A 26,283-nucleotide genomic window follows, 5' to 3' on the forward strand; every position below is an offset into this window, starting at 1 on the left:
GAGAACGGAAACCTGCAGGATGCCGGGCCTCCTGGACCCACTTTGGGCACCCCTGCTTTAGATGGTCCACAAAAATTACACAATACATTATATTTTACAAGCCAACAGGCTACAGTTAAAATTACACATGCTGAGGTGAATTAAACGGACTAAAACGTTTTAAGGAAACAACAATTCTTTGTATGTCAATAAAAACCAGATTCCTCTCTGTAAACTGTAAAATAATATTTAATTTTACCCGTGGCTTTCTAACTATTGACCTACCTATTTTCCCCCTAAAAGAAATCTGACTGTAAAAAGCTAAAGACAACAGATGTATTTAGAGCTACAGTTTGTAACTTGTATAAAACTTTTGTTTATATAGTGTTTAAAACTGTCTCCATGTTGTGACAGCATAATATGAAGCAGATATCTGTGAAAAGATTGATCTCCTTCCTGAGTTACTGTTGCCATCTGAAGAAATGTCAAAAACAACCAATCAGCGTCAGGAGGCGGGACTTAGTGCTGTAAATCATCCTCATATATGCGCTGATTTTATGCCGATGGGCAGAAACGACTTACTGACACAGGAAAACTGTTTATCCACCTTCATCTTGTCAGTTACATTGTAACAGAAAAACAAATGAACTTGTTTGTGGTTATTTTGTTGTTCAGACAGAAATCATTTGTTTAACCAGAATCATGAAACAAACTACAGAATTTGGCAGTTTAAATGTGATGCAGTCAGTAACATTTCAATGTCATATTTTTATGTGACTGTTTATATTTATAAAACATAATTAACACAAACTTAATGTCATTCATCTGTGTGGATGGAGAGAAATCAGGACAGGAAGCAACATGTTGCTCTGATATTAGTTTAAAGTCAAGAAAATCCTAAGTGATAAAAAAATATGCATTTATTTTTAGGGTGAATCAGCAGGATCTGTAATTTGCTTAGGCTACTGGTGGTTGTTCATGAAAAGCGTTGGTTTTACGTGCGCTCAATTAAGATTTAGAATGCCGATCTTCAGTTTGACATAAAATAAAGTCATTTATTGTCAGAACAGTGTCCATTATCTTATTATTTCCTGTTTGCCTCTGACTATTAACACCTGAACAGAATCATGGTTGACCTTAAATAACCCATCCCCCATCAGACACTCAGAACTCAAAATTAAATACGCCCCCTGGTGGCCATAGACACCAGAAAGGAAAAATGGCTCCTCCACTGTTAAATGTTTGACCGTGTGGATTGGACAGCAGAGGCCTGACCCGGTCAGCAGCGATCTGAAAACAGTGTTGCAGTCTGAGAGACGATCCGTTTGAATCAACATTCTGACCTCATGTCACAACGCCACATTTCCACATCACAGAATGAATCAAGCCCTGGATGACGCTGCTGCATTTTATTAGAACATTTTTATCATATTATTGCACAAAGTTTTGTATAATATGTTCGCTTGAACCTTAGACTGAGAATCCATTTTACCCACATTAGGAAATGTAGCTGAAAAATGGATATCAGAGCAACTTGTTTGTCATCTTAATAATTACACACTTTCAGTTCTGGTTCTGACCCAAACATTTATCAGCAGAATGAGTTAGGCAGCTGCTTAGGGCCCCCACACCACCAGGGGGCCCCCAAGAGCACCAAGCTAGCATGACGAAAATATTTAAAATAACATTGAATAATACAAACTACAAACTGTAGTAACAAACTAATTGTTACTACACATGGAAAAATAATTTCCATAATTTCCATAGTTGTTACATAAATAACGGTTAATCTCTGAAACAGATATAAAACTTCTTAACCTGTTAACTGTAAACTTGGTGTTTATTATTATTATTATTTTCAAATAGTTAAAATAAGATGGCACAGCTAAGTAGCTCTCTGCATTTCTACATCCAAATAATTTTTTTTAGTTTGCTGCTCCTGTAAGGTTAAAATCAACAGCCGTCATAGCGCTGGTCTAAGCCAATTACAAACAATGCTAATGTTAGCAGCTATGCTACACACACAGAGTAGCTTAAGAATGATGAAGCATCCGATGTTGACATGTTGATATGAGGCCCCCAAACAAAACCTGCTCAGGGCCCCAAAGAGGCTTGGGCCAGCCCTGTTCAATGGAGACGGCTAACCGGAGATGTTTTCTCCAGAACGTCTCGACAGAAAAGAGAGTTTTACAGAATCGATATGTCAAAGTAAATAACCGACACTCACTCTCTGGAGTCCCAGGCCTCCACGCTTGGATCGCTGTTATTCAGCTTTGATTTTAACGGACTCCGTCTGAGTGCAGACATCCACCGATATGCACATGATACTGACATCTATATACATGGATTAAAAGTATAAGATTAAAAATCACATTGGTGAAAAAATTTAAATATGTCTGCATTTTGTTTGATTCAAATTTATCATTCAAATCTCATAGTAAGAAGATGAAACGTTTAGCTTTGCACATTTTGGGAATACAAGATACTGTTTGTCTAACGTGGCTGCAAGAATATTCCTGAACTATAGTTTATTTATCTCATAACTTAATGTTTAACACCAGACCTCTGGATGGTCAGACACCAGAAGACGTGCTGTCCTGTGGGTAGAAGGTGCAGTACACACAACCAACACCAGGGGTGGGGGGGGCAATACTGATGATTTCATGTAGAAATAATTCTTTTAAAGCTGACATCTAGTGACAGTCACAGACGACGGTGGGCAAACAGTTCTCGTGCAGCTGTAAGTTGTTTCTTAGCAGCGCTTACACAAGTTGATTAACAGCACCAAGACCCTCCTCCTGGCTCTGATTGGTTGTTTCTGACAGAGAGCTGCATTACTGCCAATGACATGGAGGAGATTGATTTTTTTTTCCCCACAGACTTTTTGTAAAACATTTTTTTAAAAACGTTACATTCTGCAGCTTTGAGCTTGTTTGGTTCCCCAGTTGAAGGTTGAATGTTTGTAGATCTTCAGTGTGAAGCTCAGCTGCTGCAAATAGCCTGAATATTAAAAAAACTTTATTTTTACTAAATGGAAGCAGCAGCTTCATCCAGGATGCAGAGGAGGAGGAGGAAGAGCAGGGGGCGGAGTCAGTCCCTGGGGATAAAACTCTCCACAGAGAATCAGACGCTCAGAGTCAACCGAGCCGGCAGAGCAGAGACAACCAACCAGAACGGACCAGAACCGACGGGTCACAACTCCTCCTCCTGCAGCGCCTCGGTGAGTTTCTGCTCAGACATTCAGAGGAAAGTTCAGATGAAGCCAGAGGGAGGCTGACTGCAGATTAACTACAGATTAACCACAGATTAACTACAGATTAACCACAGATTAATTACAGATTATCAGGAGTAACAGAGTAACGGGCTGCGGCCATGGGGAGGAGGAGGTGAGTGTTTCCCAGAAGCGGCTCTGGTTCTTCTTCAGGTCTGACTCCGTGTTTTCAGCCTGACTCGGATGATCTGGGCCGACTCCAATCCAGAACCTTGATGGCCTGGTAGGTTTAGTTTGGCTTTGGATCAGGTCAAAGGTCAGAGCTCAGCATCAGTTTTTGGCTGAATGAAGACAGACAGCTGGACGTTTCAGAGCGTCTGCAGAGCTAATGACTGCGCCTGCGGTCATGTGTCTGTAGCAGCTGTGAGCTGATTGGCTGTTCAGTAAACCGCTGTGATTAAACATCTGCTGCTGGGTTAACTGTGCCCAGGGTTTGGTCTGCAGGCACTGTCTGGCTGAAAAGGTTAAAGTTCATTGGATGAAATGTGTGTGTGTGTGTGTGTGTGTGTGTGTGTGTGTGTGTGTGTGTTTGTGTGTGCTGAACCCTGAGCTGTGACTCACAGGCATCTTGTTTTCCTCATCTGTTTATTTCTGACTGATCATTGATGGAGACGTGACAGAACCACTGGGTCCGGTCAGCGGCTTCGGCCCGCCTGGCGGTCCCACTGCGTGAACAGAAAGCTGAAAACATCTCTCCGTGTGACGCCATTTCAACAAGAGCTCAGCATGAACTGCAGTAACCCCAGTTTGTTTCACAACAGCCTGAAACCCCCGACTGTCCCCAACCCACTTCCTGTCCCCATCTGAGGACAGACAGGACAAAGGGACAGGACAACGACCCTTCAGCGCCTCCATCTGCACAATAAACCCTTCTGTCGAGGTCCGACATGAAAACACCGTCTGATGAACAGAACCAGCAGATTGCAGCTTCTACCAAACATGTTTCTACAGCACTGATGCTGCTGCACATGGAAAAAAGGAGAAAATTTACACCCCAAAAAAATCACTAATTGGAGATTAACCTCAGAAATATTCTAGAAAAAACAAGGACATTTCTGAGCTCCAACAGTCACACATTTGCTGGAAAAAACAACATTTTGAGATTGATATAAAACATATTTCCAGAAAAAAACTGGAAAGTTTGAGATTAAGCTCAAAAGTTCTGCAGTTTTTGGTGGAAATTTACTCCTCTTCAGAACCAGAACCAGAACCGGGCCTATCTTGTCTGTTGTCCTTGCAGCTCCAGGTCAGGATGACTTCCCTTCTCGTGCCGCTCCTCTTCCTGTCGCCAGTGGTCTTCATCATGGCGGCTCCAGAACCAGCCGGCTGTAAGATCCGGATCACTGATAAAGGCCTGGAGCTGTGTGAGTAACCGAACCTGCGAACCGGGCCTGCGTCTGCAGAACAGAACCGGATCAGAGCTGATGGTTTTTTTTTTAAGATCCATGTTTGAACTGCCTTGTTGATAAATTATCCCAATAATTATTGCAAAAAACGATAATATTTCCCAGTAAAATATAGCAAACAGTTTTTTCTCAAAGACCAACAGACTGGAACTGGAAGATATTTTAAATATCCAAAATAAAAATCGACAACCAAAACCAGAAAAAAAAAAATTATTATGAAGTCTCAGTAAACAAAATGTGTCTTTAAAAAATATATTAATAAAAATGGAAATTATTGCACTCGTTTTAATTTATCTTGTGATTAATTGACTCACTGAATATTCATTGATTAAATATGAGATTAGTGAAGATGGATGAATATGAATTTATTTCAACATGATGTAAAAGGATGCAACTAAAACACACTGCAAAAACACAAAACTGTAGTTTCTGGTGCAAATATCCGAGTTCACTTAAAATCAAACAAAACTAATTCATAAGTAATTATAAGTATACGTAAGATATAGAAGTTTGTTTTAAGTCAGTGTTGAGGAAAATAAATATTCTTAGTGTTTAATACAGTTAAAACTTATGACGTGAAAATAGTGGATTGAGCAAGATAACATCTTAGAGGGCTTTAAGTTAAAGGATGTCAGTTATCAGGGAGGAACCAGGCCATGAATGAACTTTGGCACAAAGGCAGCGAGGAGACATCTAAAGTCATCTCCCTCAGAGAAACACTAAAACTTAAGGACAAACAAAACTAACAACACAATACTAGCAATAATTGCAATTGAGTTAGTAGTTAAGAAAATAAATTTAAAGTATGCTAGTTTTAAAGCTTAACATGTCTTGATTGAAATAGCCTAATTATAGTTTTAAAATCAGTAATGTATTCTGCCCTATTGACCTTTATGTTACCTGTAGTTACAGCAGATGGTTTGCTAAGATCTTTTGATCTGCCATTTGTCTGTGTGGGAAACAATCAGGAGAAGTTCCAGCTTTTCACACTCATCTGTGAAAAGCCATAAAACAACAGGAGTTCAGGAGAGTCTCTGCTCTCACTTCGTTTAAACAATGGAGACAAAAGGCCTTAGATCGTGACTTGCAGGAAGTTTTAAAAAGGGTCAGAGACAGATCCTGGTTGGAGGAGCAAAGGTACGCCTTATTTGAATAAATTAAAGACTAGAATACGCCTTTACTATAAAACCTTCTATACAGGAGTAACAAATCAGATTTGCTCTCGCAATTCTCCAAAGACGTCTTTGCTTTCTGTTTGTCGTTTCCATCTTTTGTCTTTTTCTCTCTCAGGTAAATTCATGTGTTTGTGCTCTGAGGTTTCTGATGTTTTGTGATGCATTTGTCTGGTGATAGTTTGCATCAGTCTTGAATAAATGCTGATTATTGTGACGCTGTTATCTCTGCATAATCTCAGTCTTTGCGCACAGCATTTTTCTGAATCCGGGCATAAGAGAGGATTTAACGAGTCAAAAGGTTTTAAAGTTTCAGAATTTTCCCTCTCTTAACAACACTTATAACAGCGGTTCCAAACTTTTTCTCCTGGCCCCCCCTGTGGATTACGATAGGGAGAGTTAGACTTTGGTCTTCTAATTGAAACGGCGTTTGTGACGAGGGGTAGAGAGACTCTTAGAGACTCCCTGTTATACTCTTCAACCCCCCCACCCCCCCACACACACCCAGGACACACAGCGTTCATCCTTGTTTTTTTTTTTTCATCCATCTCGCCCCCCCGGGAATGGCACGGTGCCACCCTTAGGGGGCGAGCCCCACAGTTTGGGAACCTCTGACTTATAACATGGAAAATATTTTTGTTAGAAGTGAAATAACCTGCCAGTGGAACTTGTGTCAGAGATAAGGAATTATTGTTCCTTATTTTACTATTATTGTGTGTGTGTGTGTGTGTGTGTGTGTGCGCGCGTTTGTTTGTAATACCTTGTGGGGACGATTTTCCTGACATATACTACGTTGTGGGGACCAATCGCTCCTCATGGGGACCGGAGCCTGGTCCCCAAGAGGGGAAACCCTGTTTTTGGGTCAGGGGTCAGAGTTAGGGCTAAGGTATGAATTGAGTTTTGGTTGGTTAGGGTTAGGAAAAGGGTAAAGGTCAGGTTTAGGCTGTAGAAATGAATGGAAGTCAATGGAAAGTCCCCACAAAGATAGCCAGACAAACGTGTGTGTGTAAAACCTTGTGGGGACCATTTTCCTGACACTACGTTGTGGGGACCTACTGCTCCTTGTGGGACCGAAGCCTGGACCCCACAAGGGAAACGCTGTTTTTGGGTCAAAGGTCAGATTTAGGCCTAAAGTGTGACTTGAGTTGGGGTTAGGCTGTAGAAATGAATGGAAGTCAATCGAAAGTCCCCACAAAGATAGCCATGCAAACGTGTGTGTGTGTTTTGTGTCTTCCCAGTAAAGCTTGAGACTCAGAGGTTTGTGGAAGAGGAGCTCAGTAACATCAGCATGCCGGAGATGAAGGGGACTGAGGGCCGGTTCCAGTACACCATCACAGAGTGAGTTCTGCTGCCGGTTCTGTCCGGCCGGACCGAGGTGCTGATTATGATCCGATTCATTATGTCTTCCTCTCTGCTCAGCGTGAAGATCACAGAACTGAACCTGAGCCATGCAGACCTGCATTTTCTCCCAGACGTCGGTCTGCTGTTCGATGTTCAGAACTCGTCCATCGCTCTGAGCTTCCAGCGCCGGATCCTCTACTGGTTCTTGTGAGATGATGCTTCTAACTCTACTGATCAAATTCACTTCTGACGTGAAATCCAACAGTTAGGGCTGGGAGATAACTGATTTTATCAGTTACTTGAACTTTGTTTTTTTAAGTTGAAATGGTTGGAAAACAGTGAAAACATGGCGGGCTGGTTGTTTTTCCAGCTACGACACGGGGAACATCAACGCATCTGCCGACGGCGTGAACATCAACACGGCTGTGAACCTGATCCGAGACGATGGAGGGCGGCTGAAGATCAACAACATCAGCTGTGACGCAAAGATCAAGAAAATGAGGGCAGAGTTCAGCGGAACGCTCGGGTACAACCCAATCAGAGGCCAGCATACTCAACTCCAGAACCGATCAGCCAATCACTGATCAATAACAGGAAATAGCTGTCAGGCTGGCACGTGACCTAACCAGGAACTTCTGTTTTCAGGAAAGTTTATGACTTCCTGGCCCGATTTCTGACCACCGGGATGCGATTTTTCCTCAACCAACGGGTGGGTCCACTCTCTGATCCGGTCCCAGTTCTGATCAGAGCCAGAACCGGATCCTGGCTTGGGTTATGTTGGGTGTTCAGACCAGGATCTGGCTTTGGCCCGGACCTAGTCTTCTGGTTCTGAACTCGTGCGTTTTCACGGCAGATCTGCCCGGCGCTGAACCACGCTGCTCTGGTTCACGTGAACGCCATGTTGGAGACGATCCCGGTGCGGAGCGAAGTGGATAACTACATCGGGATCGACTACTCTCTGATCAGCGATCCTGTGGTGACGTCGCGGAGCCTCGACATGAACTTCAGGGTAGGACTCGTCGCCATGTTGTGACAGAACCGGGTCAGAGCTGGTACCAATGGCGCATCTGTTTTGCAGGGGATGTTCTTTGACCTGTCCAACCAGAACCAGCCGCTGGTGAACTACGCGGTGGAGCCGGTCATCAGGGAGTACGACCGCATGGTCTACCTCGCTCTGTCTGAGTTCTTCTTCGACAGCGGGATGTTCGCCTACTACTCTGCTGGGATCTTCCAAATGCACATCGTCAACGAGAAGGTGAACCAGAACAGGCGGGTCACTGGACCCGACTCACCCAGAACCTCAAGACGCCACTAAGATTCAGAGATAGAAATTAAAGTTCTTTACGGCCGAACAGATTCAAATCTGAATTCAGAGATTTACTCTTCAGAAAAATAAAAAACCTTCCTCCTAATGAAGAACTTTAATATTTTAGGAACCAACATCCACAATTCACCTGAAGGACAAATGAAACATTTCTGATCCTTGGGTCTTTTAGCTCCAACCTCCTCAATATGAGCCCAGAGCTAAGCTAGAATGACCTCAAAATGACCTCTGAGAGGAGCTGTGGTTGGTCATCTTCAGTGGAGGTCCCTGCACACTCAGTTTAAAGGTCATGAGAGAACAATTAGAGAAACACAGAACAGACATGTCTTCTCTTCTTACTTCTGTGACCATTTTAGATTCATTTTAGGTCCAGTTTTTTTCTTTAACTCAATCAACCAACCAATCAATAAAACAACCAACCTGCCAATCAATCACTAAGCAACCAGCCAAACAGTCAATCAACATTCAAAGATACCCAGTCTGAACTTGTGCCTGTTTTTCCTTCAGATGCCCAAAGATCTGGAGGTGTTGCTGAGGACGACGTACTTTGGAACCATCATGATGATGGTCAGCAGAACCAGAACAAAATCAGAACCAGTCGTTGTAGTTCCTGATGTTCTTGATGTTGTTCCGTCAGAACCCAGCTCTGGTGGATGCACCACTGTCGCTGCAGCTTGCTGTCAACTCGCCCCCAAAAACCTCCATCAAAACGTCCGGGGCCACCGTTGTCATGACAGCCATCGTCAAGGTGATGGTTCTGCCTCCAGGCCAACCTCCGGTCCAGCTCAGCAGTATGACCATGGTACCAAACACACACAACTACATTCGGTCTAATATTGTTGGATCCCTGAGTCTGACTGGTTGCAGCCCAGTAGAACTCCCAGTTTACTGGACCAGGCTGAACAATAATTTAAATGGTACTAGTTCAAAGACAGCTATTTTCTCTTTCTGCAGGAAGCTAAGTTTAATGCAAAAGTCTCCATGAGAGGAAAACGTCTGGCTGTGCATGCTGATCTACGCAGGTAAAGGTGTCACTTTTATCCCTTTAACACAATCCTAGATCTAGACTTAAACCGCAAAACCTTCCTGGTTCTGGACTCAAACTGAAGTCACATCTGGTTCCACACTTAGTTTATAAACTTTTTGAACTGAGTTTTCCGGACTATTGGAGGAAACAGCCTGAGAGAATAAACGTTGATTTGAAGCAGCTTCAGCTCCACCTAGTGTTTCTATTGGTCGACCCGGTTCTACTGGAACCAGAACTCCATCATCTGCTCCACCTCCAGCTGCTGTGGCTCTGAGTCAAACCAGCCTGTTCCCCTCCTGGCCTGTGGGGGCGCTGCACCAAGAACCACTGAAGGAAACGACACAAAAACCTCTGAAGACACTGAGAGCAACTTCCTTCTTCACCAGATGGAAACAAGATGGAGGCGTCAGATTTTAGCGGTTGGAGGATTTCTCTTTAGGCTAAAGACCAGGAGCCATTTCTGCTGCTAGCGCTAGGCTAGCACGTTAGCTTTGGTTGGATTTACCCAGAATGCCCTGTGCTGTAGTTCACTTCCTGCTTTTGGAGCGGTCTCTGGTCCGCTTGGCGTTCACTTCAACCGAACCCAGCCCAAGGTTTGGAGGACCAGAGGTCAGAGGTCAATTAGCATTCACACCTTGCCAACCAAACTGGAGTATCTAGGCAGACGAAATGGAGTCGGATTAAAGTGGACTGAACAGGCCTGGTGTGAACGATGCAGCCTTAATTCTGAAACCAGATCTTGGTCTATAGTCATATTTTTGCTCCAATTCCTCGTTTCTGGAGCCATTAGAGACATCTTTGTTGTCTTCCAGGTTTAAGATCTTCTCCAACCAGTCAGCTCTGGAGTCTCTGGCTGTAAGTGTGTCTTTACTTCCTGGTTTCAATGCCTCCTGATGGACCCATCAGAACCGGTTCTGACCGTCTGTCTGCCTGCAGCTGATTCCTCTGCAGGCTCCTCTGAAGACCATGCTGCAGATGTCCGTGGTTCCTCTCATCAACAGTAAGAACCCACTTCTTCTCTGCAACCAGAACTTCTGAGTTCCAGCACTGCTCTGAGTGGTTCTGTTCTGGTTCTGAGTCTAGACTGGACCAAGAGGGGAGTCCGGATTCCGCTGGCTGATGGGATGAATTTCATCGAGGAGGTGGTGGAGTATCACAATGTGTGTTCACCTCTGATGTTTGCAGAGTTTTACATCCATTTGTTTTTATGCTTTACAAACATCCAGCTTCTCTGGAACTGATTAATCTTTAAAGGTGATGCTTCCTTTAACGGGTTAGGACCGGTCTGTGATCTATACAAAACATGTTCATTACATTTTTTGCACAAAATCAATCAGATTTTATTCTGGTCAGCTCTAGAAATTAAACCTCTTTCATGTTGAGCTGTTTTAGGGCCTCTGTCTCTTTAAATGCAAATAAGCTGCTGCTGGCCACGCCCCCCAACTCAATGTTTACACTTGCACAAGACAATGGCTGCAAACAGATGCAATTACACAACTGAACATCTTTGAAAAGCATTAGTGGAGCCTCCTGCACAACCAACGAGAATGCAGTGCTAAAGGGGTTGCTAGGTAACGGACTGGGATTCACTGCGGTTGCTAGGTAACAGGGGAGTTACTGCTAATTTGTGACACTATATTCAGGAAGATTTTGAAATGGTTCATTTTCCAAACACTAAAAAAAAAAAAAAATATATGTGACCTTGGGTACAGCTTTAGATCCTCTTTTTACCAGATCACTCAGATAAGTTTGTAAAAATGGACAGAGGCACTGCTGCAGATTACAAACGGTTTATTGAATTCACAAATGTTTCATGTGCAATAATAGTCAATTTATTTTATTATACCAAGTGACCACACTAAAGGCGGAAGTCTATGCTGGCCCTGGGATCCTTAAAGCTGAAAAATTAAAACTAGATAAAAATTTGACTGTTTGGGGGAGGAATAATAAGAAAACAAAAATATAACCAAATACACCCAAGTGTTCCCCAACAAAAGCACACTCACACAAAAATCCCTAGTGAATACAAAGGAAAAGAAACAAAGAAACTTCCCTTCCACTGGTCTCCTCAATCTAAATAAAACAGCCTAGGACCCAGTTTAAAACAAGTCAGCGGACTACAATAGAAAGTCCCTTTCCCTAAACAAACCCCCCAAAAAAAGAAAAGTTATTTTTAATCAACAATAAACATCTAAAAATAAGTAAACTGAAACAAAAAAAATTGAAATCAAAACAAATCAAGAACTGAAACAGTAGCAGGCCAACCTACACACAAAAGAAATCAAGTTAGACAAGAACATTAACCAGCCAGATAAATGATAAGAAACGGCCCTTACCTTCTCTACAGTGAAACCAGTAAATGTTGCTCTTGACGTCACTCTCTAAAGTGCGTTTCCTGTGCACAAGTTCTCAGCCTGCATCTGATCATCTCAGGGATCTACCTGCTTTTAAATGTAAATGCTGATCACCTGTCTCCCTAACAAGCCAGCTGCGCTCTGTCACAGCATCTTACATATATGGGCAAGAGGAAGAGGGCGCAGCAGCACATTCAGGGGAAACAATATGCCCCGGCTACATATATATATATATAGTATATATATATATATATATATATATATATTACCAAAAATATGTTTTTTTTATCGCTTGGCCTGTTTTAAGAAGCAGATTTGCATAACGGGTTCCCTTTAATAATGGTACGGGATGCAATGTGCAGCTGGCTTCCTGACCGGCGAAGCAGCGTAGCAAACCAGATCAGAGCTGACTGCAGCAACCAATCATCAGGCTGTGTTGCTCCGCAGGGTTTCATCGTGATCGGAGCCAACCTTCACTTCAGCAAAGGCCTGAGGGAAATGATGGCAGGAAGCAGCGACATCCAGCCCACCGCCAGCACCAGCAACACCACCAGCACCGCTGTCTAAGCAGAACTGGACCAGGCAGCCAGAACATTATGACCACCTGCTTACCGTTTCACTCCCATAACACCTCCGAGCCGCCAGTAGAGGGCACCACAGTGCCGAGGGTAGCTAAGCATCGGTACTGGTTCTGCTGGTTCTGTGTTAGAATGAGAGGAAGCATGTTTAGCTCTGTCAGTGTGTGTGTGTGTGTGTGTGTGTGTGTGTGTGTGTGTGTGTGTGTGTGTGTGTGAACCACTGGAGGAGGCTAAACACAGACTGGACCGTGTAGCCGGACCTTAGAAGCAGAGACGTCCAACCTGAGGGCCTGAAACTGTTGGTGGTCATAATCTTCTGCCGATCTGCTATAAATAGATGATGTAAATATCGATAGACTGAGGAAAGTGTGACGCAGCAGCTACAGATTCAACCAGTTTTACTGACAAACATAAAAACCTGCTTTCTGACACTTTCCAGTTAAATCATTTTATTGATGAGCCAACCAGAACCTGCTTTTATTCTCACAGCATGACTGAAGGGAGCTGAACTGCAGGCGGACTAAAGACGAAACATCTGGCTGAACATCTAGGGTTCCAAACTGTCTCTTATAAATAAAACCCCTTTAATAAAAACTCAGCGCTGTAGTCAGGTTACCTTGATGATGTCATAGTTCACTAATCTCAGAGTTTCAGTTTAAGGCAGAGGTTCCCAAACTGTAGGGCGCGCCCCCTAAGGGGGGCGCCGTGTCATTGCAGTGGGGCGCGGGAAGCCGTCTGGATGAAAACAAAACAAAACATGAACACTGTATGCGCTGGGTTTTTACCTTAGAATGGCCAACTCTGTTATTCCTGTCAATTTGATTCAGTAGAGGCTTCCACACGTCCCATATCTGTGTCCTCTGTCACTTTTATCAGCAGTTAAAACTGTTTAATCCGTTGTTAACATGTGGTAACCTGTTTTTCCGAGCCGCGTTTAAACGCAACATGAGCGCTAGTGAAGGAGACCTGCTGCTGCTGGGCGGAGCTACAGGTGTGTTAGAATCACGGCAGCAAACCAGCAAAACGCAAAGAACTTTTCACAGTTTTTCCCTCCAAACTAACCGACTGAGTTGAGTAAAGCTGTTGGATGGATGCAGGTAATGTTAGCTAAAAGATGACTAGCTAATGTTAGCTAAAAGATGACTAGCTAACATCTATACAGAACTAGCTAACAAGTACCTTGTAGGCTACCGATGTTGGTGTCTATTTTCAGCTGCCCCCAAAAAGTCGATATGTATTGTTATTTACTGTAACAAATAAGGTTAAAATTAAAGGTCTGAAGAAGAAGTGGACCGGAGCAGATTATTTTACAGGATTAAAGGATCAATTTAAAGTTCAGCAGCAGGAGCTGACAGCACAACACAAAATCTACAGGAACTGAGAAGGTTACAGGTTACAGGCCTGCTTTCCTGAAACTCACTTTGAATTCTTCTAAAAAAAGACACTCTTAACCCCTCAGCTTAAATTCAGACTTTAATCACATTTGGTTCTGGTCTGATCAGCTACAAGTTAAGTAGTTTTTAATCCAGTCAAGTTTGTTATTACAGAACATTTCAGCAAAGTGCTTTACATCATAAAAGCATGATACAGTCATCAATTGTGAAACAAACAAACATTACATTTTGTCAATACGATCAAAATAATCAAGCATCAATGTTCCAGTTTCTACTCAAAGGCACCTGCAACCAGGGGCTTAAACTTTGTTTTTAAAGCTATTTCATCTCATTATGCCTCATTAATGACAGAAACACATTCTGGATAAAATCTATTCAATCTTTAGAGGATAAGCTTTAATCATATCTTCCACAAACTTTTTATTAATTCCATATTTCTCCATTAAGATGTTTTGGCAGCTCTGATGTCATATTATCTTGTTTTCATTGGCTGAACATTAATGTTTTACTGAGTTAAGTAAATTAACTTCCTGCACTGTTCAGATTTATTGAATCTGAGTCATATTTAGAGCTTGTTTACTGAATAAAACTAAAACGGCTCTGAGCTCAGACGGTACCGTTACCATGGCGATCCACAGCTGTGAACCCGCAGCCAGTCGGGTCTCCAGTGAGCAACAATCCACCAACAGACTCTCTGCTCTTCAGTTTATTCACAGAAATTCATTATTTAAGTTAAAAAAACACACTTCTGTTTATAGACGATTGGTTATTGATCAGTTATTGATCAGATCTAGAAGTTATTTCAGGTCATCAGTCTAATGAATCACTAACGTTCCCAGAGGAACCAACCGGTTCTGCATCACTTCTCTCTGATGCCGTCGTAACCATGGAAACCACACTTCCTGCCTGCAATCCTGCAGCCAAAGGTCAGCGCTTCCTGCACACTTCCTCCTGCAAACAGAAATGTTAACGGATCAGAACCATACCGGATCAGAACCAGTATAACCGGGCCAGCCTCACCGTTGGACAGAGTGTGGAGGACGCCGGCGTTGAAAGTGTCTCCGGCTCCCAGCGTGTCCACCAGCGTTTCAGGAGGAAAAGCGTCGGAGTGGAGCAGCAGACCGTCAGGACCCAAAGCGTCGGCTCCTTTTTCTGCCCAGGCACAGATCAGGACAGCCCTGAGAGACAGATGGGTCAGAACCAGAACCGTCTGTGTGCCATTCCTCTGAACTTTGCTCCCTCACCCCTTCTTCACTCGAGGGTAGAGTCCTTTCAGAGCCGCTTCAGGCGAGTCGAAGCCAAAGTGACGAGCGACATCTTTGCTGACAAATACCTAGAAAACAACCAGAACCTGATCACTGACGGGTCGGACCGGATCCATCCGAACCTGGACGGTTCCGTACCACGTCTCCGCAGGGGAAGAGCTCGTACAGCGGCTCTCTGGTTTTCTCAATCTCCACGGAGATGCCGATCCTCTGGCGGTCAGGAAGCTGGGCGTTAAACTTCTCAACCTGCTGGATCATCTTCACCTGTTCGCCGGCGTTACGGCCCTGAGACGCCACGTACCGGCACCAGAGCAGGAAAACACCAGTAAACACCCAGTAAACCCAGTAGCACACTAAAATCCCAGTAAACCCAGTCAAACCAGTCTCTACAGAAAGCCTCAGTGAATCTGATTCTTTGATCATTTTCAATTAAAACAGCTTTAAAATTCATACATTTATCAGATCTGTTAGAGAGAAGCGGTTCTGGTTGATCGGATCTCACCGGTCCAGAACCAGTGGACGGGATGTTCAGCTTCACCAGTGGGACCACTGGTCTGGTTCTGGTTCCTCACCTCCCAGTGGATCCACTTGAACTGAGCCAGGTCGATTCTGGAAAAGTCCTCGGCCGTTACATCAGGAAGATCCCTGACAGACAGAACCGGGTTCAGTTCTACAGAACCAGGACGAGTTCAGTCCAGAACCTCATCCAGTCCTTCAGGTCAAACATTTACAGGAGGCCTGGAACCTGGACCCGAGGTTCTGGCCCGGTTCTGTTTGACCTGACGACCTTCATCGAGGAAGACGAGTTTCATGTTCAGCACAAACGTCTAAAATCACAAACATTGAAATTAAACTTTATGGATTTGAGTTTTTATCACTAAAATCGATTCGTATGGATAAAATACAGATCATTCTGTTCTAGACGGGAAATATAATAAAGTAATTTTTATATTTAAAAATCAAACTGAAGCTTGAAGGAGTTTTTACAGTTTTCTGGTTATGATGAATGGATCAGTGGCTGATTGATGATCATAAAGATGCATTAATTACTGAATTAAACCCAAACCACTGCAGACTGCCTAAAGAACATCCGGTTCTGATCCAACGGATTCCTTACACTGCAAAAACACAAAATCCAACCAAATATTTCTGTCTAGAGAATATCTGAGGTCTAAACTAATTTACAGGAAACTTTTCAGCAAGAAAAAGGAGCTAATGTTAAGAACTTGGTGAAAAAGCACCAGTTCCACTAATTTCACTTAACACATGGGAAAGTATTTTATTATAGGTTAAATAATCTGCCAATGGAAGTAGTACTTCTTAACACCAATACTAAGGAATTGCTGATTTTAAACAAGTTCCTATATTTTACTGCAAAGTTACCTGTAAGTTGGTTTTGTCTTATTTCAAATGTACAAATTATTTTCCACTAGAAAAGACAAATGTTGTGTTTTTACAGTGTGAAACTGAAGGACCAATGAGGCACAGTTAGAACTAAATGAACTATTTAGCATCCAGTTTGGGTTTCAGGCAGGTTTACACTCTGTTTTTCAGCTTCAATCAGATTATTTCCTGGTTCTCCTGATCCGGATCAGAACCAGTGACTCAGTTCAGGTTCAGTCGTGTTTGGAGTGAGTTTCTGCTTCAGGTTGACTGGTTCTGTCAGGTTCTGATCTTTGAGCCTGTCTGGATTCATCACATCATCGTTGAGCTGCTCCTGGGCCTGGTGGACATGTTGGTTCTGCCATCCATCCATACCGGTGCTGCGGGTCAGAACCAGGTGGAATCCCACACATGGACCGGATCAGGACGCTGAACTGGCTCCGATGGATACGCCCCAAATCCCAATCTGTCATGGCGGTCTGAACCCTCCAATCCTGATCTGGTCACCCCAAACAGCTGCAGTCGGTGCTGCGCTAAAGGCTGTTAGCTGTTAGCTTTCTGTTTATCAGCTCCCTTTGTCTGGTGACCATCTGGTGACCATGCAGTCACTCAACAACTTTAAAACACATCCAGAGATGGCGGCCATCTTTACTGCCTAAACAGAGCGCTGTGGCGGCCATCTTTATTTGCTGCCGTAAGCAGAGTGCTGCTGGACGACGGCTACGTTCTTCTTCTGAACTTGAAGCTCAGTCTGCAGTGGATTGGACCAGATCATTTCCTCCCGATTCCTTCAACACTTTGAGCAGCGTTCACTAAACTCCTCATCACTACAGACAACAGGAGGTCTGGTGGGCTGAGATGCTGCGTTGCCATGGAGACCAATCAGGCGCCGACAGGGTGGGCCTCTTGTGGTCGCCATGGTAACGGCTGGTGACGAGGCGCTGAGTGAACGCTGCATGGCGGGGGGCGGCCCTCTTACGTATCGTAGAGGAGAACGGTTCGAGATCCGCTGGATGGACAAACCACGCAACATGCACTTGGAGTTTGACCTTTGACCTGCCAAGCAACTGCTGAAACGTCAATGGCACGCTGCAAGAAGTCGGCCATGATGAAACTGAGACAGACAGACAGGAAACATGAACGTCTACTTCAAAATAAAAGCTCTGATAGAGAGTTGAACAGCAGGGGGCGCAACTGGTCTGCTATGATGGTGAAGCTGTAAAAACAGAAGCAGTCAGTGGAGCGCACACACACACACACGCACACACACACACCCACACACACACACACACACACACACCTGTTCATATGCAGGATGGTTCTGCTTCCTGTGTGGATGTTGCTGATGACCACGGAGGCCGGAGATACGCACTGAGCATGCTCAGAAACCAGAGACACGTCGATACCGAACTTCTGAAAATCCTCCAAAATAAAGCTACAGACAGGAAACTTTTCAGCATTTCAAAATAAAAGAATCAAGACAGGAAACTGTTTCATTTCACTTCTACAGCATCACATCACAAGTCGACTCCAGGCACTTTACAGAAAAAGTCATTTCAATTCAATCCCAGTTATTGATGAACATTCAGTCATTCAGACCAGTAGGGGGCGACAGTGGAGAGGAAAAACTTCCCTTTAACAGGAAGAAAACCTCCAGCAGAACCGGAACCAGAACCTGGCTCAGTACCAGCAGCCATGGAGGTTTGATTAGACAGAGCAGAGACACAAGAAGAAGAATCAGAAGAACTGAACCAGGAGAACTTTCTGTGTTAAAAGTAATCAGTTCATGTTAGCAGCAGCTCCTTTAGCTGCTTCATCTGGAAGACAAACACAGTTAGCTCTGAGCCGGTTTTAAAAGCTGCAGGATAAAAGACAGCAGGCCAAGTTGGTCAGTGGCTTTGTGCAGGAGAGAGACAGAATTAATGACAGAGACGGGCCACTGGATCTGCTGATTCCCTTAAACATGACCAGGTATAGAAGAAAAAACAGAATAAGCTTTTATTGTCATTATGCAGAAAGCACAACACAGTTCATTTCAGTACAACAAAAACAGACAACATAAGATAAGGGTAGGTGGGTGCCTAAGGCATCAAGGAAGGCCCCACCCTAAAAGTAAAGAAAACAAAAAGTTAACAATTGAAATAACAGCAAATAATGCAAACTGGAGAGTAGTAGGAGAAGTAAGTGAGAAAAAGTGGTCAGTTTGTCCTCTGGTAGCTTGTAGCAGCATGACTACAGAGACGACTCAGCATAACCCCAGTCAGAGCAGCTTCATCTGCAGGGAAAGTTTCATCCTGGTCTAGAAAGTATTCAGGCTGTCGCCTCAGCGCACTGGGAGCTGGCTCCGCTCTACTGCCAGAACCTCCAGAACCTGCAGTCTGGTACCAAAGGGTTCTGGTAAGGCAAACATCTGGACCAATCACGTCTCTGTTAGGAACATCTGGACTGATCAGAGCATCCGGACCGATCAGAGCATCCGGACCAATCAGAGCATCCGGACCGATCAGAACATCCGGACCGGTCAGAGCATCCGGACCGATCAGAACATCCGGACCGGTCAGAGCATCTGGACCGATCAGAACATCCGGACCGACCGATCAGAACATCCGGACCAGTCAGAGCATCCGGACCGGTCAGAGCATCCGGACCGATCAGAACATCCGGACCGGTCAGAACATCCGGACAGGTCAGAGCATCCGGACCGGTCAGAACATCCGGACCGGTCAGAGCATCCGGACCGGTCAGAACATCCGGACCGGTCAGAACATCCGGACCGGTCAGAGCATCCGGACCGGTCAGAACATCCGGACCGATCAGAGCATCCGGACCGGTCAGAGCATCCGGACCGATCAGAGCATCCGGACCGGTCAGAACATCCGGACCGGTCAGAGCATCCGGACCGATCAGAGCATCTGAACCGGTCAGAACATCCGGACCGGTCAGAGCATCTGAACCGGTCAGAACATCCGGACCGATCAGAGCATTCGGACCGGTCAGAGCATCCGGACCGATCAGAGCATCCGGACCGACCGATCAGAACATCCGGACCGATCAGAGCATTCGGACCGGTCAGAACATCCGGACCGATCAGAGCATCCGGACCGATCAGAACATCCGGACCGGTCAGAGCATCCGGACCGGTCAGAGCATCCGGACCGGTCAGAACATCCGGACCGGTCAGAGCATCCGGACCGATCAGAGCATCCGGACCGATCAGAGCATCCGGACCGATCAGAGCATCCGGACCGATCAGGTGTCTGATGGACTGCAGTTTTATTACGATGTGAGAAGGAGAATCTTGTTTCTGTTCTGGATTCAGCGGGGAGCCATGAAGGCATCCCACATGTTGGACTACCTGACCACACAACAACAACAACAACAACAACAAAAAGAAAAAACATTGTAGCTGTTACCATAGCAACCCAGTACTGTGTGCTTCAGCAAATTTAATATGTCTGCAGTCAGGACAGCAGTATGGTCCTCCTCTGCCTGATAACAGGCAGAACTTCAGTAAATGAAAACTGGTCCAACACCAAGCCCAGAACCGGCAGGTCCTGATACAAACATGTCCCAGTGCAGAACATCACTTCCTACTGGTTTTACTGGTGTAGCACAAGCCAAAGGACTGAACTCCATCAGGAGTGGACAGTTTAGTCCTTTAGTCCTGTCCTATGTGGGAACTGAACTGTCTGACTCCGCCCAACAGAACAGAAGAACCTCGGAGGACCAATCTGCAGATCCATTTGGGTCAGACAGGAGGAACGCTGCAGATGACCGACATAACGCAGCCTGCTGTTCCTCTGATCATTTATTTAACTGTCCTGATGTTCCCAACAGTACCAGGGAACCATACGGGTGGCAATAATGGACCAATCAGGAGGCTGGATGGTGATCATCACCTGTTCTGCAGTCGTCATGAATCTACCTGAGCATGGATCAGACCCAGACTGAGCTGTGATTGGTCCGTTCTGTGGATTTCCTGATGATCGGACTGATACTCACTCCGCCACAGGCCCGGCAGCCAGCGAGCCCATGAAGGCGCACGGCGCCCCCAGCAGGGACAGAACCGTACACGAGTTTGAAGCGTTTCCTCCACGCTGCCATCGCTGCGACACACACCTGCAGAGACACAGCCATGCTTGGTTTTATGATTATTTTTAGGTTTATCCTGTTAGCATCAGCTGCTTTTTCACATTTACACTCATATTGCAGAGGAATTATTAGAGTAACATTCCATTTTTCATCATTTTACAGAAAGACTCTAGCTCAAGATGGAAATCCAAAATATTTCCCTTTCATAAAAAAACATCTATACCTTCATTTAAAGTGAAAATAAATCACATTCATGTGCAAAAACATCTACGATCATAAAAACACAAACACATCTATTAAAATGACTAATTGGAATAGTAGACCCAGTTAAACCAGTAGACCCAGTTAAACCAGTAGACCCAGTTAGACCAGTAGACCCAGTTAAACCAGTAGACCCAGTTAGACCAGTAGACCCAGTTAAACCAGTAGACCCAGTTAAACCAGTAGACCCAGTTATAGACCAGTAGACCCAGTTAAACCAGTAGACCCAGTTATAGACCAGTAGACCCAGTTAGACCAGTAGACCCAGTTAAACCAGTAGACCCAGTTATAGACCAGTAGACCCAGTTAAACCAGTAGACCCAGTTATAGACCAGTAGACCCAGTGAGACCAGTAGACCCAGTTATAGACCAGTAGACCCAGTTAAACCAGTAGACCCAGTTATAGACCAGTAGACCCAGTTAGACCAGTAGACCCAGTTAAACCAGTAGACCCAGTTATAGACCAGTAGACCCAGTTAAACCAGTAGACCCAGTTAGACCAGTAGACCCCAGTTAGACCAGTAGACCCAGTTAAACCAGTAGACCCAGTTATAGACCAATAGACCCAGTTATAGACCAGTAGACCCAGTTAAACCAGTAGACCCCAGTGAGACCAGTAGACCCAGTTAAACCAGTAGACCCAGTTAAACCAGTAGACTCCAGTGAGACCAGTAGACCCCAGTGAGACCAGTAGACCCCAGTGAGACCAGTAGACCCAGTGAGACCAGTAGACCCAGTTAAACCAGTAGACCCCAGTGAGACCAGTAGACCCCAGTGAGACCAGTAGACCCAGTTAAACCAGTAGACCCAGTTAAACCAGTAGACCCAGTTAAACCAGTAGACCCCAGTGAGACCAGTAGACCCCAGTGAGACCAGTAGACCCCAGTGAGACCAGTAGACCCAGTTAAACCAGTAGACCCAGTTATAGACCAGTAGACCCAGTTATAGACCAGTAGACCCAGTTAGACCAGTAGACCCAGTTAAACCAGTAGACCCCAGTGAGACCAGTAGACCCCAGTGAGACCAGTAGACCCAGTTATAGACCAGTAGACCCAGTTAGACCAGTAGACCCAGTTATAGACCAGTAGACCCAGTTATAGACCAGTAGACCCAGTTAGACCAGTAGACCCAGTTATAGACCAGTAGACCCAGTTAGACCAGTAGACCCAGTTATAGACCAGTAGACCCAGTTATAGACCAGTAGACCCAGTTATAGACCAGTAGACCCAGTTAAACCAGTAGACCCAGTTATAGACCAGTAGACCCAGTTAGACCAGTAGACCCAGTTAAACCAGTAGACCCAGTTATAGACCAGTAGACCCAGTTAAACCAGTAGACCCAGTTAGACCAGTAGACCCCAGTTAGACCAGTAGACCCAGTTAAACCAGTAGACCCAGTTATAGACCAATAGACCCAGTTATAGACCAGTAGACCCAGTTAAACCAGTAGACCCCAGTGAGACCAGTAGACCCAGTTAAACCAGTAGACCCAGTTAAACCAGTAGACTCCAGTGAGACCAGTAGACCCCAGTGAGACCAGTAGACCCCAGTGAGACCAGTAGACCCAGTGAGACCAGTAGACCCAGTTAAACCAGTAGACCCCAGTGAGACCAGTAGACCCCAGTGAGACCAGTAGACCCAGTTAAACCAGTAGACCCAGTTAAACCAGTAGACCCAGTTAAACCAGTAGACCCCAGTGAGACCAGTAGACCCCAGTGAGACCAGTAGACCCAGTTAAACCAGTAGACCCAGTTATAGACCAGTAGACCCAGTTATAGACCAGTAGACCCAGTTAGACCAGTAGACCCAGTTAAACCAGTAGACCCCAGTGAGACCAGTAGACCCCAGTGAGACCAGTAGACCCAGTTATAGACCAGTAGACCCAGTTAGACCAGTAGACCCAGTTATAGACCAGTAGACCCAGTTATAGACCAGTAGACCCAGTTAGACCAGTAGACCCAGTTATAGACCAGTAGACCCAGTTAGACCAGTAGACCCAGTTATAGACCAGTAGACCCAGTTAGACCAGTAGACCAGCTGTAGGCTGACTCGTTTCTCTTCTGAAAACCCGGACGGTCAAAGATCGCCGCAGAGTTCAGAACCTGTTACTGTTTTACAGAGAAACCTTTGACTAGACCTATGATACAGCTGATGAAGATGATGAAGATGATGAAGCAGCAGCACCTTCACAGTGAAACTTCAAACTGTTTGAGCCTCAGAGTCAGTCTGGTGATCATCTGGTCCGGTACTGATCGGTACTGACCTGGTGTCGGTGTCCTCCTCCGGGTATTCCTCCACCACGCTGATGATGTCCAGACAAACCAGACCCACGCACAGGATCTTCTTCTGATCCGCCATGTTGGTCCGCGCGCTGGTTTCAGCCGCAGTTTGGACTTTGACGCGGACGCAGGTCATCATCAGATTAAAGTCACATGCTTCACTTCCTGTCGGTGGAGGCTACAAAATAAAAGTCCCACAACTTCTGACAGCAAGGCAAAGACCTCAGAGTGAATGTTGTAAAGAACACTTTTCACTTCCTGTCACGTGATCTCTGAACAACCTGTGAACACAGAACTGCTCTGCTGCCATCTGCTGGACTGAGTAGCAATGACAGGGAATCAGGTATTCACGGAGTGACTTTCACAGAAAAACACGGCAGAAAAGAACATTGGTTAATATTTAAAAATCACCTGAAAATAAAAAAAAAGAATGAAAACACATTTGAAACAAGTGTGTAAGATGTGATAGAAATGAATAAATAAATCAATCTTGGCCTCCATGTTGTCCCTGCAGAGCCGAGCTTTCCTTTTGTTCGGTTCTCAGATCCTTCCAGGATAAAGTCCAGAAACTTTCTCCTGAAATTCTTTGCTTAGCAGAAGAACTTCATGATGGATAACTTGGATACGATGCAGTAGAAGTGCTTCTAAAACGGCAGGTACAAAGGAAATCCTTTAGAGGGCGCCATATTTGTGCCTGAAGACTGGAATTTCACGACGAACTGTTGAAGAAAGCAGGAACTTGTTCAGTGAGCAAAAAACTCTCCATGAATAAACACCGAAGATCGTCTTCATCACCTGGTCAGGTAAGACTAAACACTGAGAACAGAGGGAGAGCTGAAACACCGAAACACAGACTGCTGCAGATGGAAAAAACATCTAAATCAAAGTGAAAGTAAGAGAATGGTTTGTGTTGGAGGGAAAATTACTTCCTGGCTTCACTCTTTGTCCGCTTTGGTTTCAGCTCCAGTCGGAGACCAAATGGCGCTCAGGTTAGAGGAGGATCTCTGCTGTCCGGTCTGCTGCGACGTTTATAGGGGTCCGGTTATCCTGCCGTGCAGCCACAGCTTCTGTAAGGATTGTCTGCAGACCTGCTGGAGAGTCAGAGCTGGACGCTCATGTCCGGTTTGTAGGAAAAGATCCGCAACAGACGCTCCTCCCTGTAATCTGGCTCTGAAGAACCTGTGTGAATCATTCCTACAGCAGAGAGACCAAAAAGCTTCAGAGGATCTCTGCTCTCTGCACTCTGAGAAACTCAAACTCTTCTGTCTGGACCATCAGCAGCCAGTTTGTCTCGTCTGCAGAGATTCAGAAAAACACTCCAAGCACAGATTCAGGCCCATCGATGAAGCTGCTCAGCAACACAGAGAGAAACTGAAAACATCTCTGGAGCCTTTAAAGAGGAACCTGGAGATGAAGAAGGAAGTTAAAGAGGAGTTTGATCAGACAGCAGAACACATGAAGGTCCAGGCCCGACACACAGAGAGGCAGATTGTTGAGCAGTTTAAGAAGCTTCATCAGTTTCTGGCAGAGGAAGAGGAGGCCAGGCTGGCTGCACTGAGGGAGGAAGAGGAGCAGAAGAGAGGGATGATGAAGGAGAAGATGGAGGCTCTGAGCAGAGAGATAGCAGCTCTTTCAGACACAGTCAGAGCCACAGAGGAGGAGCTGAGAGCTGCAGACGTCTCATTCCTGCACAACTACAAGGCTGCAGTGGAAAGAGTCCAGCGCTGCCCCCTGCTGGAGGATCCACAGCTGCCCTCAGGAGCTCTGATAGACCAGGCCAAACATCTGGGCAACATGAAGGGCATGGTGACCTACACTCCTCTGGTTCTGGACCCAAACACGGCTGGGTCAAGACTCTTCCTGTCTGACGATCTGACCAGTGGGACGTTTGGAGAGAAACAGCAGCTCCCTGATAATCCAGAGCGGTTTGGACCAGAGTGGTCCGTCCTCGGCTCTGAGGGTTTTAACTCTGGGAGCCACAGCTGGGATGTCGATGTTGGAGACAACAGAGTTTGGGTGCTGGGCGTGTTGGCAGAGTCTGTCCACAGGAAGCGGGACATAAAGTCTGGATTATCGGTTATCTGGTTCTATGAAGGCAAATACTCAGCCGTCTGCCCGTCGGCTCCTTCTGCTGATCTCTGCATCCAGAAGAAGATCCAGAGGATCCGAGTGGATCTGGACTGGGACGGAGGGAATCTGTCCTTCTCTGATCTGGACACGAACACACACATACACACCTTCACACACACCTTCAGCGACAGGATGTTCCCTTACTTCAGAACGGTGAAAACAACCAGGATCCTCCCGATGGAGATCTCAGTGATCAAACAGCTCTGACGTCACGACATGGAGCTGCTGATCAGATTGGTCCTTATTGATCAGATTGGTCCTTATTGATCAGATTGGTCCTTATTGATCAGATTGGTCCTTATTGATCAGATTGGTCCTTATTGATCTTGTTTTCTGCTTCAGATCCAGATGCTACAAACTAAATGTGACAGGAAGTGAAACTTCTTTACTTCCTGTGTGGCTCTGATCAATCTTAATTTTCATGAATCCATCATCTTTGTCTGAGTTGCATCCAAAATATTAATACCAAGTTGGTATCAGATTTAGTTAACTTTATCAACTAAAGCTTAGTTAATACTTTAGTTCCTGATGTTTTTTTTAAATGTTACTTTAATTTCTCAACTCTACCTCAAAAATGACTTGGATTTTTTCTTAATGTTTATTTAGGAGAAAAGGCACACATTTTAGTTTTTCTACTGTTTGTTTATCATTTTAATATGCTATTAAAGTATTTTGTAAACTTACATTTTGTCCAAATTCTGTCCTACATTTAAAGTAGCTCAAAGGAAAATTCACAAAAACTCATAAGAGTTTGATGATTTATCCAAATTAAATAAAACCGTTTGTCAGGTTATCTCCACCACAGCTCTAATGCTTTAAAAACAGAAACACTGGATATTAATGAATCGTTCCAACTTTATTCATAATTAGACCAAATTATGGCATTAAAAAGTGACAGCAGGAAAGAGTGAAAAAACCTTCTTATTGTTTTTCATGCATTTTTCCAGAAATCTTTGAAACATTTCTGAACATGAAGATATGATTGTTTATATATTAAACTTTTATTGCCTTTAGCCAGAATTTAACAA

The 26,283-nt window shown here is 44.8% G+C and overlaps 3 protein-coding genes across 7 annotated transcripts; 2 read left to right on the forward strand and 1 right to left on the reverse strand.

Annotated features, from left to right (window-relative positions):
• The first annotated feature begins 3,084 nt into the window (after nucleotides 1–3,084).
• pltp (phospholipid transfer protein) lies at nucleotides 3,085–13,050 on the forward strand. Of its 3 annotated transcripts, XM_088005899.1 has the most exons (16): nucleotides 3,142–3,199; nucleotides 3,318–3,365; nucleotides 4,491–4,614; nucleotides 7,067–7,166; nucleotides 7,248–7,376; nucleotides 7,540–7,695; nucleotides 7,815–7,878; nucleotides 8,023–8,178; nucleotides 8,248–8,424; nucleotides 9,001–9,060; nucleotides 9,131–9,295; nucleotides 9,448–9,515; nucleotides 10,333–10,375; nucleotides 10,457–10,520; nucleotides 10,604–10,680; nucleotides 12,322–13,050. In XM_088005899.1, exons 3-16 carry the CDS (start codon nucleotides 4,503–4,505, stop codon nucleotides 12,439–12,441), a joined length of 1,491 nt encoding a protein of 496 aa, XP_087862025.1. In that variant the 5' UTR covers nucleotides 3,142–3,199; nucleotides 3,318–3,365; nucleotides 4,491–4,502; the 3' UTR covers nucleotides 12,442–13,050. The 3 variants fall into 3 exon arrangements, with proteins under 3 accessions (XP_087862026.1, XP_087862025.1, XP_087862024.1); XM_088005900.1 differs by lacking the exon at nucleotides 3,318–3,365 and having other exon boundaries at nucleotides 3,085–3,199; XM_088005898.1 differs by lacking the exon at nucleotides 3,142–3,199 and having other exon boundaries at nucleotides 3,351–3,473.
• An 862-nt stretch (nucleotides 13,051–13,912) lies between these two features.
• Nucleotides 13,913–24,172, reverse strand: khk (ketohexokinase). Of its 3 annotated transcripts, XM_088005902.1 has the most exons (10): nucleotides 24,052–24,172; nucleotides 23,110–23,844; nucleotides 20,497–20,613; nucleotides 17,795–17,929; nucleotides 17,474–17,608; nucleotides 15,684–15,756; nucleotides 15,250–15,396; nucleotides 15,091–15,179; nucleotides 14,867–15,024; nucleotides 13,913–14,797 (listed from the first exon to the last, which is right to left on the reverse strand). In XM_088005902.1, the coding sequence occupies exons 2-10, from the start codon at nucleotides 23,262–23,264 to the stop codon at nucleotides 14,706–14,708; spliced, it is 1,101 nt and encodes a 366-aa protein (XP_087862028.1). In that variant the 5' UTR covers nucleotides 23,265–23,844; nucleotides 24,052–24,172; the 3' UTR covers nucleotides 13,913–14,705. The 3 variants fall into 3 exon arrangements, with proteins under 3 accessions (XP_087862028.1, XP_087862030.1, XP_087862029.1); XM_088005904.1 differs by lacking the exon at nucleotides 17,795–17,929; XM_088005903.1 differs by lacking the exon at nucleotides 17,474–17,608.
• LOC148159820 (nuclear factor 7, brain-like) lies at nucleotides 24,104–25,938 on the forward strand. Its single transcript, XM_088005901.1, has one exon. It carries the CDS (start codon nucleotides 24,104–24,106, stop codon nucleotides 25,460–25,462), a length of 1,359 nt encoding a protein of 452 aa, XP_087862027.1. The 3' UTR covers nucleotides 25,463–25,938.
• The last annotated feature ends 345 nt before the right edge of the window (nucleotides 25,939–26,283 follow it).

This window comes from Poecilia mexicana, unplaced genomic scaffold, assembly GCF_051168715.1.
Source record: "Poecilia mexicana isolate PSO_F unplaced genomic scaffold, ASM5116871v1 scaffold_5, whole genome shotgun sequence".
In the NCBI taxonomy this organism is placed as follows: domain Eukaryota; kingdom Metazoa; phylum Chordata; class Actinopteri; order Cyprinodontiformes; family Poeciliidae; genus Poecilia; species Poecilia mexicana.

Coding starts and splice junctions, on each gene's coding strand:
- pltp (XM_088005900.1), top strand. CDS start 4,503: ATGACTTCCCTTCTCGTGCCGCTCCTCTTCCTGTCGCCAGTGGTCTTC. Junction 7,879..8,022: donor GATTTTTCCTCAACCAACGG/GTGGGTCCACTC, acceptor TTTTCACGGCAG/ATCTGCCCGGCGCTGAACCA. Junction 8,425..9,000: donor TGCACATCGTCAACGAGAAG/GTGAACCAGAAC, acceptor TTTTTCCTTCAG/ATGCCCAAAGATCTGGAGGT.
- khk (XM_088005902.1), bottom strand. CDS start 23,264: ATGATGACCTGCGTCCGCGTCAAAGTCCAAACTGCGGCTGAAACCAGC. Junction 15,180..15,249: donor TCTTCCCCTGCGGAGACGTG/GTACGGAACCGT, acceptor GTTGTTTTCTAG/GTATTTGTCAGCAAAGATGT. Junction 15,025..15,090: donor TACCCTCGAGTGAAGAAGGG/GTGAGGGAGCAA, acceptor TCTGTCTCTCAG/GGCTGTCCTGATCTGTGCCT.
- LOC148159820 (XM_088005901.1), top strand. CDS start 24,104: ATGGCGCTCAGGTTAGAGGAGGATCTCTGCTGTCCGGTCTGCTGCGAC.